Consider the following 14206-nt stretch of genomic DNA (forward strand, 5'->3'; position numbering starts at 1 on the left):
CACAAATGTCCTAAAAGTCTCACAAGACGACCAGTCAAATCAAACCTTGGTTTTCACTGAATAGTTCCATTTTATTATAGTTTATGCTGCTCTTCAGAGGGATTTTTGGGGGTATTTTCTTTCTACTCCTTTACATAACCGCTGGCTGTATTTTGTTGTTATATTGCTGATGAAAATTTTCCATTCAAAATATTTTGATAGTTTATGAAATATGATGCATTGTTATTAATCTACCCAACAGCATGATATAAAGTAGATAAAATTAGTTCCACCTCGACTTGCTGCAATATTATGGGGCTTGTAAGTTAATGAAACGAATATCAAATAAGTCATATTATATCTGAGTTGGTGGGTCAAGTATGTCAACACTGTAGGTAGAAATAACAGACTGTAATGGAAGGATAAAACAAAAAGAGGTAAGAAATGCAATGACAAACAAAATTGCAAATGCCTTGTGCAAAAGATTAAAGGTAAAACTTGACAAACTTTATGGGAAAATTATGAATAATGAGGATAACACTAGGCTGGTAATCTTGTTCAGGTTACTATATATATATATATATATATATATATATATATATATATATATATATATATATTTACTTTATATTTTTGTTAATAATTCCTGTTTATTTTAACTATATATTTGTAAATACTCTTGTTAAATTTCTTATATTTTCACGTATCTTTCCTCTCTTGCAAGGAGCACCTGTAACACAAATAATTTCCCCTCGGGGATCAATAAAGTATTTCTGATTCTGATTCTGATTCTGATGGTAAACCTGAACAGAAAATAAGAGTAGGGATTTTTATTTATTTATTTTATTTAATTTTTTAAGAATTTTGCTAATTGAGATGAAACAAAGGTTTAATTTAATTTAATCTAATTTAATTTATTCTTATTTCTTAATTTCAATTTTGCTGATTTAGATGAAACATTATTATTATTATTATTGTTATCATCAATATTATTAGTATGGGCTCGATCTCTCTCTCTCTCTCTCTCTCTCTCTCTCTCTTAATTTCTCTTAAATTAATTTAATCTGAGTAAGTCTAATTTTTATTTATTTTAATTGTTTGATTTCAATTTTGCTCATTTAGATGAAACATTATTATTATTATTATTATTATTATTATTATTATTATGGGCTCAATCTCTCTCTCTCTCTCTCTCTCTCTCTCACACACACACACACACACACACACACACACACTGTGATGTCATATGAAGGGGAGTTTGGGACGGGTCTGCTCTGGTGTGTCCATTGGACGGCTGGACGCACACAGACTGTAACAAACGGGGCCGTTAATTCAATCTCAGCTCCTTTAACCGGACTTTAATTCAGATTTAAATCCACCATGACTCTGAACATGGACACAGAGTCAGTTTGGGGTCTGTGTGCGGTGAACAGCAGCTAAAACTTTCTCTAACTGAACCATGGAGACGAGGAGGAAGCGGACAGCAGCGACAACACAAAAGTCAGTTGACAAACGGCTCAGTGTCCCGGCAGATAACAACGGAAGAATGGACGATGTGAAAACTGGCCCGAACCGGGACTGACGCTCCTGTCCGGGTCTCCTCAGCCTACATGTCACCCTCCTCTCCCTGCCAGATGCCTCCGCGGGGCGACGGGGGCTACAAGCCGGCACCGGTGTCCCCTGCTCCGCCTGTCCCACCGAGGAGGGTCAGGGGCTCCGGCAGGACGCGGCGGTCCGGTGCAGGGGCAGGGGCAGGGGCAGCGGGAGCCGGAGCAGCGGAGAGGCGGGTGAAGTGTGTGCTGGTGGGGGACGGAGCTGTGGGGAAAACCAGCCTGGTGGTCAGCTACACCACCAACGGGTACCCCACCGAGTACGTGCCCACGGCGTTTGACAACTTCTCAGGTAAAGATGGAGTATCAGTTACAACTCAATGCACAGGGGAGACCGGGGTCGGTTGGCACACTTTACACTCTCTTACACAGGATTTCTCTGGCATTATTTATGTTAAAGTAGTCTAACCAGCAGCAAATGAAAGGTTAAGGTCTCAGAAATAAATAGATATGTTTTTGGGTACACAAATGTTTTCTGAAATTTGGAGATTTGTGGTTAAAGACTCCATCATGGGGTTTGTTCACACATGTTTTGGGGTTAGTTGGCAAGACCAGAAAATATGATCACTGGAATGTCAAATTACCTTTGCCATTTCCCATTCAAAAATTATAATAGCAAACAAACAAACAATACAATAACTGTTTTTAACCTTTTAGAATACAGCTATAGTTACAACAGTTAATTTTACAATCGGTTGACACATGTGCCAACCAACCCTTAAATCAGTGTGCCAGCCAACCCTGCTCACTTTTTTTTAGGGTTACTTTTTTTGGCTTTTTGGCCTTTGATGACCGGACAGATAGAGGATAGAGAGCGGACAGCATGCAGCAAGGGGCTCTGGGCTGGAGTTGAGCCTGTGGCTGCTGTGGCAAGGACATTGCCTTTGTATATGGGGCACCTACTCTACCCACTGAGCTGGTGGGTGCTCCCATTAGACCCAACTTTGAGAAGCAGTTACATTAGCCAGCAACCATCCCTTTGTCTATTAAAGAGAAGCTACATATTTACAATATGGCTAACACATAGACTGTAAAAATAATGGACATATCTACTGTGATGTCAGCCATTGGTTTATGGACTCCTGTATTAAAGCCTTGATTCTGGCACTATGACCATCACCATCTTTGTTTTTTAGAGCCATAAGTGACCATGTTTGGGCAAGAGGCTGGCACTCTGAATCAAGTGTAACTTTAAGCCTTGGTAAAATGTAAATTGTTGAGTTGTCCTGAAGGGGGGAAATAACAATAGAGACCAAAATTTGTTTTTGTGCCAGGCTGTAAAAACATGTTTATGCCTGCTGTAAAGATGGGCATTTTAACATGGGGTCTGTGGAGATTGACTCACTTTTGGAGCCAGCCTCAAGTAGCCATGTAAAGAACTGCAGTTTTTGGCACTTCCATGTTGGCTTCATTTCTCAGCCCCAGATGTTGCCACTTGGTTTTAACATAGTAGATCTACATTTATGTTTGTGTGACCAGGAAGTAGCTATATGCCAACCAATCCCAGTCTCCCCTATGTGTTTATAAACACATTTATTACCATATGGATGGAAATATGATCCTAAAGCAAAGCTTCATTATAAAATGTAGCCTGTGGGTGGCCATGTGGTATTTTACAGCTGCTGAAGAAATTTTATTTATTTATATACCAGCTATCGATAAGTTTGATTGATTAGTCTTTCAGTCAGTAAAATGTCCAATTTAATTTACATTTTATTTCATGTGAGCTTTATAGTTCATCATGCAACCACTTTGAAGTTGTGACCAGGACTGGTTTGGATTTTTGACTCTTTTAATAACTTAAACAAATGCTCAGTAATCATATACAATAGATGAATATTCTGAGGATTGGTCTGACTCTTCATTGATTAATCATTCCTTTACTGTATTAACTTAAAAGTAGTTAAATAGTTACCAGCTGTATTGTTGGCCACATGTGTTTTCCCAGTGAATAGCTACACTGTGTCTCATGGTGTGTGTGTGTGTGTGTGTGTGCATGTGTGTGTATGTGTGTGTGTGTGTGTGTGTAGCGGTGGTATCAGTGGACGGGCAGCCAGTCAAACTACAACTCTGTGACACAGCAGGACAGGTCAGTGATCTCATCTCAAACACACTCACACCCACACATACACATCATTCACTCACAAGGGGGAGAGAGCAGCAGCATTTCCTGTTGTTGTTTTATTTGTGTTTGAAACAATGCGTCTGACCAGAGGACGTGATGAAGAGAGAGCAGTTCTTTCTTTCTTTCCTTCTTGTCTGAGTGTTGCACTAAAACACACATTCTTGTTTGTGTTTTTGTTGTTATTGCATTTTTGCCTTTATTTGATAATTGACAGTGTAGAGCTGCACAGGAAACATGGGGAGACATGTCACAAAGTTCCCTGGCTGGATTAAACCGCAGCTGAATCACATAGTACCCACCCCCCCACCACCGCCACCATCATTAGTCTACCCCACAAAAGTTTTTTTAAAATTGGAAACTAAAATAGTCTTTTCCAAAACTTAACAACATCAAGTGTTTGGTCATAAAAATATCACTACAGTTGGAGTTGTCATTTAATACATTGAAGTTTTGCAGCTCTACATGGTTCCCACGGTCATGGAAAACCTGGAAAAGTTATGGAATTTCACAATCACATTTTCCAGGTGTGCAAAAATCTTAGAATTTTTTTGACTACAATGAAATTGTTACAATTTTCTGCAGCTGTCGACTTAATGTAGCTCTAAATTAATATGCATCAGTGTGTTTAGTTTAACATCACCTACAGTATGTCTTCATTTTCTCCCACATCCCATCTTCATATATGCCAGCTTGCTAAAATTATGTTTGAATAGAGTTTGGATCTGAAGACAAAAACATTATGAGTGCTTAAAAAGTCATGAAAAAGTTTGTAAATTCTGTCCATGAAAATGTGTGGGAACCCTGGCTCTGTCCACATCTACTTCAAAATAACAGAAGAGTTTGACCACCATGGCGTGCTTGAAGATAATTGGCAGATAGATTAAGACTAGTCCTTCGTTCATTTTGGGGCCAGAGCACGTATTACTTGGCAGAACACCACAGCAGCTCTCTCAACAAACTGATGAGTATCGTTTTAGAATTTAAAGAGCAGCGGCACTTAAACAGAAAACAAAAAATTGGATGAAACAAGAGGCACTGTAAGTAAACAAATGGAAGGACACATTTAGATACATCTTTAAAATGGAGATATTATAGCACAGGATTTATGTTTAACTGTTTTATGTGAGATAGAAGAGAATATAGAGAGCAGATATTATATAAAAATGAAAAGGAAGGGGGAAAGATGGACAAAGACAGAAGGATAAAAAGAAAAAACTGTATGCTTGTAAGATATTTGCTGATTTTTCCCCCTAGCATTATAGTCAAATTATTATAACTACTATTACTATTTCTTTTTTCCTTTAGATGTTGGGATTGCAGAGTGGAGTGGGAGGGATAGAGAGTAGCTATTATGATAATCTGATATGTCTGTTTTCTGAGAAGTAGCTACCATAAGGGATAATAATTTGACAAATGAAGAGTTTAACAAAACGACTGGTCCTAAACTAAACATGTTTTACAGTGGACATCTCAGTTAGTGTTTGTCTAGATGGGCTCAGTCTGTCCAGGAAACTGTCTGGTTGGTTTTTTCAAGGAAAAGGCCTCTGGCACACAGGAAGTGATGCATTTTATATCTCAGCGGCAGTAAATCTTATCTTTAATTAAGGAATAAATAATTATAAAAATCTTCTTAGAATGAGCTTCAACTGGTTAGAGCTAATGTTTTCCTTAAAACAAGTTATAGAATCTGTCTCAACAAGTGAAATAATCAAAAAAGATAAAGAATCAGCACACATTATATAAACACTTAAAAGCATTTTTGCTGTATCAGCGTGTTTTCAGATATGATGGCAGAGTAAATGGGAGGATCACAGGCACAGGAAGGAAGGAGAGTCAGAGATGAAGGGGGAGAAACTAGACATATCCTCATAGTTTGTCATCTGTCATTAAAAACAGACGCCGCTCAGCGGTACCAGTAACTGTGACAGGATAGACAGGATTGGCAGGATGTTGTGCCAGTAATACTTCTGTCTTTTGTCAAAATGCTCGGAAAACCATCATGGTGCTGCCCTGTGAACTCTCCTCATCCTCAACATTATCTCTCTCTTGATCTCTCCCGACCCCTCTAGGATGAGTTTGACAAGCTGCGGCCTCTGTGTTACACCAGTGCAGATGTGTTCCTGCTGTGCTTCAGCGTCGTCAGTCCTGCTTCCTTCCAGAACGTTCCTGAAAAGTGGGTTCCAGAGATCCGCAGACATGCACCCTTCGCGCCTCTGGTCCTAGTTGGGACACAGTGTGACCTCCGAGAAGATGTCAAGGTGAAATGACTTCGGAGTACAAGTTCTTGCCTTAATCCAGACAAAATAATCCCCTAATTCTGACAAAAGTGAAACAAAACCACAAGTATTAAAAAGAGGCTACACATCTTCATGATCTAAATGACAGATTTACAAATGTATCACTTTAAAGGAGCAGTCTCACTGACTTCAGCTAATACAAGAACAACAAAAGTAGGCCTGTGTTAACATCATGCTTCCTCCTCTCTTTAGGTTCTCATTGACCTGGCTAAGTACCGGGAGCGACCTGTGGACCCAGCAGATGCCCGGGACTGTGCGATGGAGATCGGCGCTGTGGCCTACATGGAGTGCTCTTCCCTGACCCAAAAAAATTTAAAGGAAGTGTTTGACACGGCCATATTGGCCAGCCTGCAGAATTACAGCTCCCATAAGCACTCGAGAGGGAAACAGAAACGACGCAAAAAGCAAAGGCAGACACCGGACAAGATGAAGAGTCTGTCTAAGTCATGGTGGAAAAGGTACTGCTGCGTGGCCTAGAGCAGACCTGCGATGGGTTTGTGTCTTAGACTCCGATGTTAACTTTACCCTGGTCTGGATTCAGCTGGGTTTGGGTTCTTTCTGGACTTGCTCCAAGTTTGGGTTTCTCTCTAATGGAGCGTGATGTTGAGCAGGACCTCGACTGGACTGTGGCTGGGAACCAAAGTAAGACTGTCACAGGTCTGAAATGTTTTTGTTTTTTATTCAAAGAGGGGTTTTAAGTCTTATCATGGATGAGATTTACTACTGAGCTCTATCACAACCTGCTGGGAAAATACAGCAGTACTGCCGTGTCCTTTTTCTGACCTGGTTTGAATCTTAGCCTGCCTCCAATACGAGCCCTCTGCAGGAGAAGGTGCGTCTGCCTCTGCTGGTGTTTAACTGGTATGGACTGGGACTATGTCATGGTGGATGCGACAATGTTGCTTATGATTAGAGCGGCCCAGATTTGAACAAGAAACAGTCTCCTCTGTGTCAAACACATAAAATGGAATAATTTTAGTCTAGTGTTCTGGTGTCCCAACCTAGTATGGATATATGTGAGCATGTTGTGTTACCTGGAGAGGAGCTTGACTTACTGGAACTGCAACTAAACATCATTTGTCTAACCTGTTTCCAACATTAATGATCAGAAGGAACTGCTGACTAAAATAGTGCTTCTCTGAAATTAAACTTTGTCCTTATTAACTTATGACAAGATGAAGACATACTGGATTTTCTGACCTAGACATGATCACCTGACATTATCATAGTCAGAACTTTGTCAACTCATCAAGCCCATGGTTCATTTTAGAGCTTCTTTTTATAACTGGGATCACTGTTGCTCTAATGAATGATTTTATTAAACAGTCAATAATTTTATCCTGGTCACATCTTACAAAATCTAATCTGAAACAATGATCATAGTTTACTTACGTGGTCCTCTATTTTAGTTTCGATCTGAGCTATTTATGTAAATAAGTCTGGCTTGGCTCTTAGTGTGGTTTTTCTTCACATCGCGCTACTGTCAGGCCCAGAAGGAAGCCAGACAGCGAATACGTTTTTTGTGGCTGAGAGGCACGTCTCATACTCTGTCTTATTTGCAACAGAACTAAGAATGCCAATGTCTTTGTCCACAATGAGGGTAAAAAGTGATCATTCATCATCGTCATCTATCCGACATTAGCACTATAGGACTCTGCAGTCTGGCTTGCACTTGACCTTATCAGGCAGTAGAATATTTTGCAATTTTCATGTTTGTCCTCTCTTTATTATCACATTGTCCCACAAGCCACAACTTTGCTTAGTGCTGTAGCCAAGTGACTTCTGTAGAGAAGGCCTTTTTCACATGCAAAGAAGGAATCCAGTCTAAAACAAAACTACCAGGATCTGAAATGTTCATCCTGTCAACCAGTAACTAGCGTCCGCAGGGCAAAAGTTGAAAGGCAGACTAATACTAAACTGGTTTCAGATATTTGTACTGCTTGGTGTGTATTTGATTTATCTTTCTGCACACTTAAACCGCCTTACTGTAAGTTTGAGCACTTAACAGAATTAGATCAACCAATTCTCTTTGCATGTGTTTGAATTAACAAAATGAGCTCGGCTGTTTGTTTCTGCTGGTTTGCCGCGATAAAATAACTCGGAACAAACTGGGGAATAAACAAAGATGGGTTTTATTTCTTAGTTTTTCAATACAATTGTGTATCCAAGACTGTGAAGTTTGAATTATGTGAAGTCTTTTCTTAATAGTTATGAGTTTGATTCGTCATGTTTGACGCTCTGCATTTGTTCCCTTTACCCAAAATATGCTTTATTACAGAAGTAACCAGTGGTAATTTATACCATTCTGCATTCATAATGCTTTAATACAACAGAGACGTTTAGTGTCTGTGTGCTCTGATAGTTCTGTAGCCTGTTTTATCTTCAATAGATTAAGTTTCATGTGTTTTAAAGCAGAAATAAAAAGAAAATGTATGGACGTCAAACATTCAGCTGCCACACCTTCCTTTGTACATTGTAGCTACTAAAACCAGAACAAAATCCAGTAATTTACAACCATTTCTCTACAGTGCCTTCATCTGAATGGCTCTTTGTATTAGAGTCACTGCAGCAGGGAGGAAAAAGGGTGCAACTAGGTTGCAGTCTGTAATAGATTCAAAGCAGATCTGCCATCATTTAGTGTGCAGCTTGATTCATATTGATCAGACATAAAGACAAAAATAATTTTCACTCATGCTCTTCAGTCTAACTATGACCTAAGCACCTGTCTGGAATACATCCCGGGACAAGTTAAACCTTTGTCTGACTAGTAACTCAGAGGTTAAAGGACATGGTTAAAGGTTCAGGGTTAACACCTTCACAACTGTTTCCATCTCACAACAATGTTTCATGTGACAACTAATATTCTGCTGCTTTTGTGCTAAGTAATTCCCACCAGTTATAATAACCCATGTTTCTAATTATATTCCTGACAAAGTCAAACAAACAAAAACAACCCTGCTCTGGAGGGGTTTTAGTACTTCCTGGGCTAAGAGTTGGGGATGTCTGATCGCTGTTAGCTCAGCGCTAAGAAAGCTGTAAACTCTGGGCTAAAAGGTGTCTGAACCCTGTATTAAGTTTAAGGTGAAAGCCTTGTAGAAAGTCACTTTTCTGCTGGTGTGAATGGAGTGAGCTGTGGTGTGCCTCGAAATTCAATCAACATTAATTCCTGTTAAATGTAAATGTGCTGTGAAGAAAATGCTGTAGTTAAAAGGTAAACAAAATGTTAACCGTCTAGTTGATGCAAACTGAGACAAGACAGCCACAACATGCACAATCATAGAGGAGGATTTGTGCGACTCAGTGGAATATATTCACCCAGTTAGTTAACAGCTCCTCTAAACTTTTCTGTTTTGTGCGTCTAAGTTTCCCAAAACACTACAGCTTGATCTTTGCACTAAAATTTGGTCCCTTACAGACTTTCCTGCAAAAATATCCTTGTGTGTAACCCAAACTGATCTGCTGTGTTTTCTACTATCTGGCTTCAAGTTGTAAACTAATACACGCACACAGTGTTCCTAAAGAGAGAGCTGAATCTAAAATGTATCTCAAGTTGAAATGTCGATGTTAGGCCTGTGTATAAAACTGAGACTCCAGATTTTAAGACTGGAGCTGTTTGGCAGTTCTCTGCTGAAGATGTTACGACTCCGACTGAATGGGTTCACTGTGTCGACGTTTTACTCATGATAGCAAATGCATTGTTTCTTGCTTGGGGGGAAAAGGCATAATAAGTTGCTTGTCTTGCTGTTTGTGTGCAGTCTTAGCTGATGGTGGATTTAAGTAGGGTAAAGGTCACACAGACCCTTATGATAGCTGGCGTTTCCTCTGTCAGGTCTCATCAGTTCTACCTGCATACATGTATAACTTAAAGAGAGCACAGTAAGTTTGTCGTCACAGTGTTTGTTTGCGTGCAGCACGTGATTTGGCCTGCTTTATACTGAAAGTCACTGTGTTAGATTATTTCTGTTTAAATGTATTAAAACAGTATAAATGGTGACAACAATATCTTGCATGTTTCTGGCAACAATTTGAGGATGACTCGGTCTTTGTTTTTGCTAACCTCTCTTCATCCAGCCTGTAACTCCTGCTGGATTAAGCTAATGCTATGTTCCTTTAAAGGATACTTCACCCACAAAATGACCATTTGTATATCAGTTAGTCATGCTGTGTTACCTTTAATTTTCTGGCATGCCTTCCCAGAGAGCAAACATATTGATTCATTGGGGGCCATGTTTAGCAAGAGCAAAACTATATCAAAACATCTGTTTACAAACTCTCATACAACTCATGCATTATAATCCAAGACTCATTTATCCAGTCAGATACTCAGGAGTTCCCAAACACATTCATTTTTGCTAAAAAAAAACCCAAACCCAAACATAGTTTTTGAGTCTGGCTTTGAAGAGAGCAGATATGTTTCTCTTTCAGTTCAGTTTTACATTTTAAGGTTTTAGCGAAAATGTTGTTTGGGAAGTACTGAGCATCCAGCTGGATAAATGAGACGAGTTGTGTGAGAGTTTGTAAAAACATGTAGTTTTCCTGTTGTGAAAGGTGGTCCCATGTCAATCAATAAATGAATATGTATAAGTAAACAGAACTCCCTCTGTACAGCCAGTCCGAAGGATCAGGTGCTGGTACACAGGAACGTCTCAGATAAAATAATCAACATAAACCACCGCACACTGAACTGAATTACTGTTATTTTATTGAGAGCAAACAACGTATTTCACCCATGGCTTCTTCAGGTTCGCTCAACAGAAGATTCTGTTGAGCCATGGGTGGAATGCGTTGTTCGCTCTCAATAAAATCACAGTAAATCATTATGTATGTCAAGAACGTTTCCCTAATGCAACGGTTCGTATAATATTCTATGAAAAAGCTCACATAACTATTTATATGATAACGTGAAGTTACAGAGGTTAGGTTTAGGCAAGTAAAGTTACTGTGGTTAGGTTAAGAGAAAAGAAACAGGGTGAGGACAGACCTTAAAATGTCTCAAAGTTCACACTGGTCTCCTGGGGAAAGTCCTGTGTTTTGTGAGCCGACCTGTCTCCTTACAGGAGCACTTTCTTGTTTACTTCCATCAGCACATTGGTCACATGATCACAGCTTTCCAAAATATGCAGGTTACACTCAAATTACTGGCTCTTGATTACTTGGGATACGTATGACTATTGTTGCATTACTTTACGTCAGAAACCGTATGAACACTGCATGAGAACAGCTTGATATACAAATGGTCATTTTGAGGGTGAAGTATTTCTTTAAAGCGAGTCCATGCTGTCCTCTCTGTCACAAGTGAACATAGTTTAACAGTAAAACAAGTAGAGAAGAGCCATAACTTTCTAACTGAACTTCTAATTTAGCAAGTAAGGCTGTAGCAGTGAAACTCCTGAGTATATTGAATTAAAAAACTGTGCATGTCTCCACTTACAAATTCAACTTTTCATGTGTAATAATCTTATTTATTTTTATACATGTTACATTGTCTCACTTTAACGTCTTAACTGCTTTGCAGGAGCCAGAGTAGGCTGGTTGATCCACAGCAGTGTGAGTCCTGTATGACAGATGGACGGCTTTGTAATGTTGAACAGATGGGTCTCTGAAAGTGAACTATTGTGTTTAAAGATGGTCAGAGAAGAGACATGAACTTGACTGTTCACTAGGCAGACTGAGGATTGTGCTGGAAAGTCTGTGTTTTGTTGAAGGTTAGACAGAAATGTTAATGTCCTGTGTTTGGGACAGGTGCAAAGTCTGGATGTGGACCGGACAATATGACTGCAATGGCTGACCTCAGTTATTGTGATTAATGTGGTGTTGGAATTTATGATACAAAATGAAACGGTTTCTGCGTGTGAAAGACTCTCGGATTACTGTAAACAAATCAGTGTTTGTAGATTTAATTCCCACACATTCCTAATTATTGATTGCACAAGAATATCCCATAAAGCCCAGGGAGTTTAAACAAAAGCAGACCGTCTGGGGAAGCAGACAGAGCGGCTCATTCTTGAGATTTCATTGTTTTATTGAGGTTGATACCCCCTGAAGCACACCTGAGCTCACTCACATGGGGCACCAGCTGAGAGCTTCTCAGAGGAAACCGCCCCACTCAGCCTGTGTGAAACATCATTTTTTCTGCATGTAAAAACATTGTAACAGCTGCCACGTCCCGCTCACACTGAACTCTCTGTTTAACTGAGGACGTCAGTCGGAGAAAGAAGTGTTTGTACGGAAGTTTTATACCCTGAGAAATAAAGAATATTGTGTATAATACATGCTGTGTGTTGTTGATTTTGAGGCTCGGTGCTCAGTGGTCGGACTGGGAATGTGTGTGTGTTTAAATATAACTCCTTCTGAGCACCAGCTCTAAAGGAGAACATGTTTTTTTTTGTTTTTAGATACACCTGTAAATAAAGTTTGTCTGTATCATATGTGCATATTTCTGTCTGCTCACCAACACGATTTCATGAATTTTACCCAACACAGACAGTCAGGATGCTCAGTAGCAGAGAAACACACATAAAACAGACCTCAGATAGTTTTTAAGGACAACACATGCTCTTTGTTGATTTTTGGGCACCATGTTCTTTCATGTTGTGGCTGAGCTGATGTTTTGAAATTGTACTGCGCGCTTTGTGATAACCAAGTGCAACAACCACGCTGTGCTCAGCTGATGCACATCAGAAGAGAGGGGATAAGATGTATGCGATGTTTGGGGGCATGGAAAGACACACGTACTCGCACACAAAACACACACACACACAGACGCCCACAGAAAGTCATCCAACTTCAGACTGGATCATTGTAAACAGACTCTGCTTCCAGGCCTTCATGGTTATGCAAGAGCTTTATTTTGAAGGCTGTCATGTGACATTTGGTTAGTGGCATGTCTCTGTTCTTGGAGGCAGTGTGTGTGTGTGTGTGTGTGTGTGTGTGTGTGTGTGTGTGTGGTGGGGGCATGCCCTGACTTAACTCTGTCTGGGAAACAAACTGCTTTGCTTTACCTGACAACACAGAGTTAGTGCCTAACGACAAGGCCGACTTTGTTCTGGATCAGCTGCTCCGTGACTCAAGTAGTGCCAGGTCCCATTTACTGATACTATTTAGCTGTAATTCTCCTCTGTGAGTGGGCTGGACACTGACTGATACAAATCAGAGCTCATTTCCCAAAATGCAATAATCACAAATTATAAACCTGCTGTGGAAAGAACATCAGAAAGACTGGAAATAGTGTTCAACATTTGTTTTATTGTCTTGGTGTCCTGTCAGCGCATTCAGCTTTGATTTGATGTTTTTTATTTGCAATATAAACCTCACATGATCTGTAACAAATGATTATCTAAAAACAGAAAATAATTGTTGGCAGAATGTAATAAAAAGTGGATCGTAAATCTAATCAGATCTATCAGGTCCTGTGACCATCAAAGTGTTTTTTCCACAGCTGAAACACCAGGCGCTCCTTAGAAAGTGCCGAAATACTGAAGTCAAGGCTTCAAAACGGGAGTCCACAAACCACTTTGTGACGCTATGGTTGCTATGTCCATTATTTTATACAGTCTGTGGCCATGCTACAGAAAATCTGTGGGAGTAAAAATGTCAGCGCAGGTAGAGGACGATCCCACCAGTCTGTGTGGTCATGAGAGGAAACATATATTAATGTATATACAGTGTATAAACATATATCTCCCCCACTGTTGTTGTTGTTCAGCACCTGTACCTGTACATGTAAAATATGAAACTTGGTCTTTGTAGTATTTGTCCCTCCTCAACTGTGATTGAATGGCTGGGTAGAAAGGGACAGTAAGTAACTGCGCTCTGGAAAATAGACAAAGAAACATAAAAACACCAAATGTGCAACGCTGAACACAGAATAGACGCTCAGCGCCCAGTCACACTGCTGAAGTTTGTAATGGTAGCGTAAATATGCAGTGCTCCAATTGTAAAGACTAATGATTAAAAAACAAACAAACACTGGGCTCTGGTGGACACAGCCTCTGGATGAACAATGTAAAAACACCTCACAAACTGAGCAAACATTGAAACAACAAACTGCGCCGCTGCTGAAAACCTTAAAGGTCTAGTGTGTAGGATTAAGTAGCGTCTAGAGGTGAAGTTGCAGAACTGAAACTTCTGCCATGTACCAAGCAGGTAGGAGAACTATGGTGATCAATGTGTAAATGGGAATGGCCCTATCTAGA

The 14206-nt window shown here is 39.9% G+C and overlaps 1 protein-coding gene across 1 annotated transcript; it reads left to right on the forward strand.

The window, feature by feature from the left end:
* Window positions 1–1254: 1254 nt before the first annotated feature.
* rhoua (ras homolog family member Ua) lies at window positions 1255–8455 on the forward strand. The gene is made up of 4 exons (XM_033621837.2): window positions 1255–1881; window positions 3620–3678; window positions 5784–5972; window positions 6204–8455. The coding sequence occupies exons 1-4, from the start codon at window positions 1590–1592 to the stop codon at window positions 6486–6488; spliced, it is 825 nt and encodes a 274-aa protein (XP_033477728.1). The 5' UTR covers window positions 1255–1589; the 3' UTR covers window positions 6489–8455.
* The last annotated feature ends 5751 nt before the right edge of the window (window positions 8456–14206 follow it).

The sequence above is a fragment of the Epinephelus lanceolatus genome, chromosome 2 (assembly GCF_041903045.1).
Source record: "Epinephelus lanceolatus isolate andai-2023 chromosome 2, ASM4190304v1, whole genome shotgun sequence".
Classification (NCBI taxonomy): Eukaryota; Metazoa; Chordata; class Actinopteri; order Perciformes; family Serranidae; genus Epinephelus; species Epinephelus lanceolatus.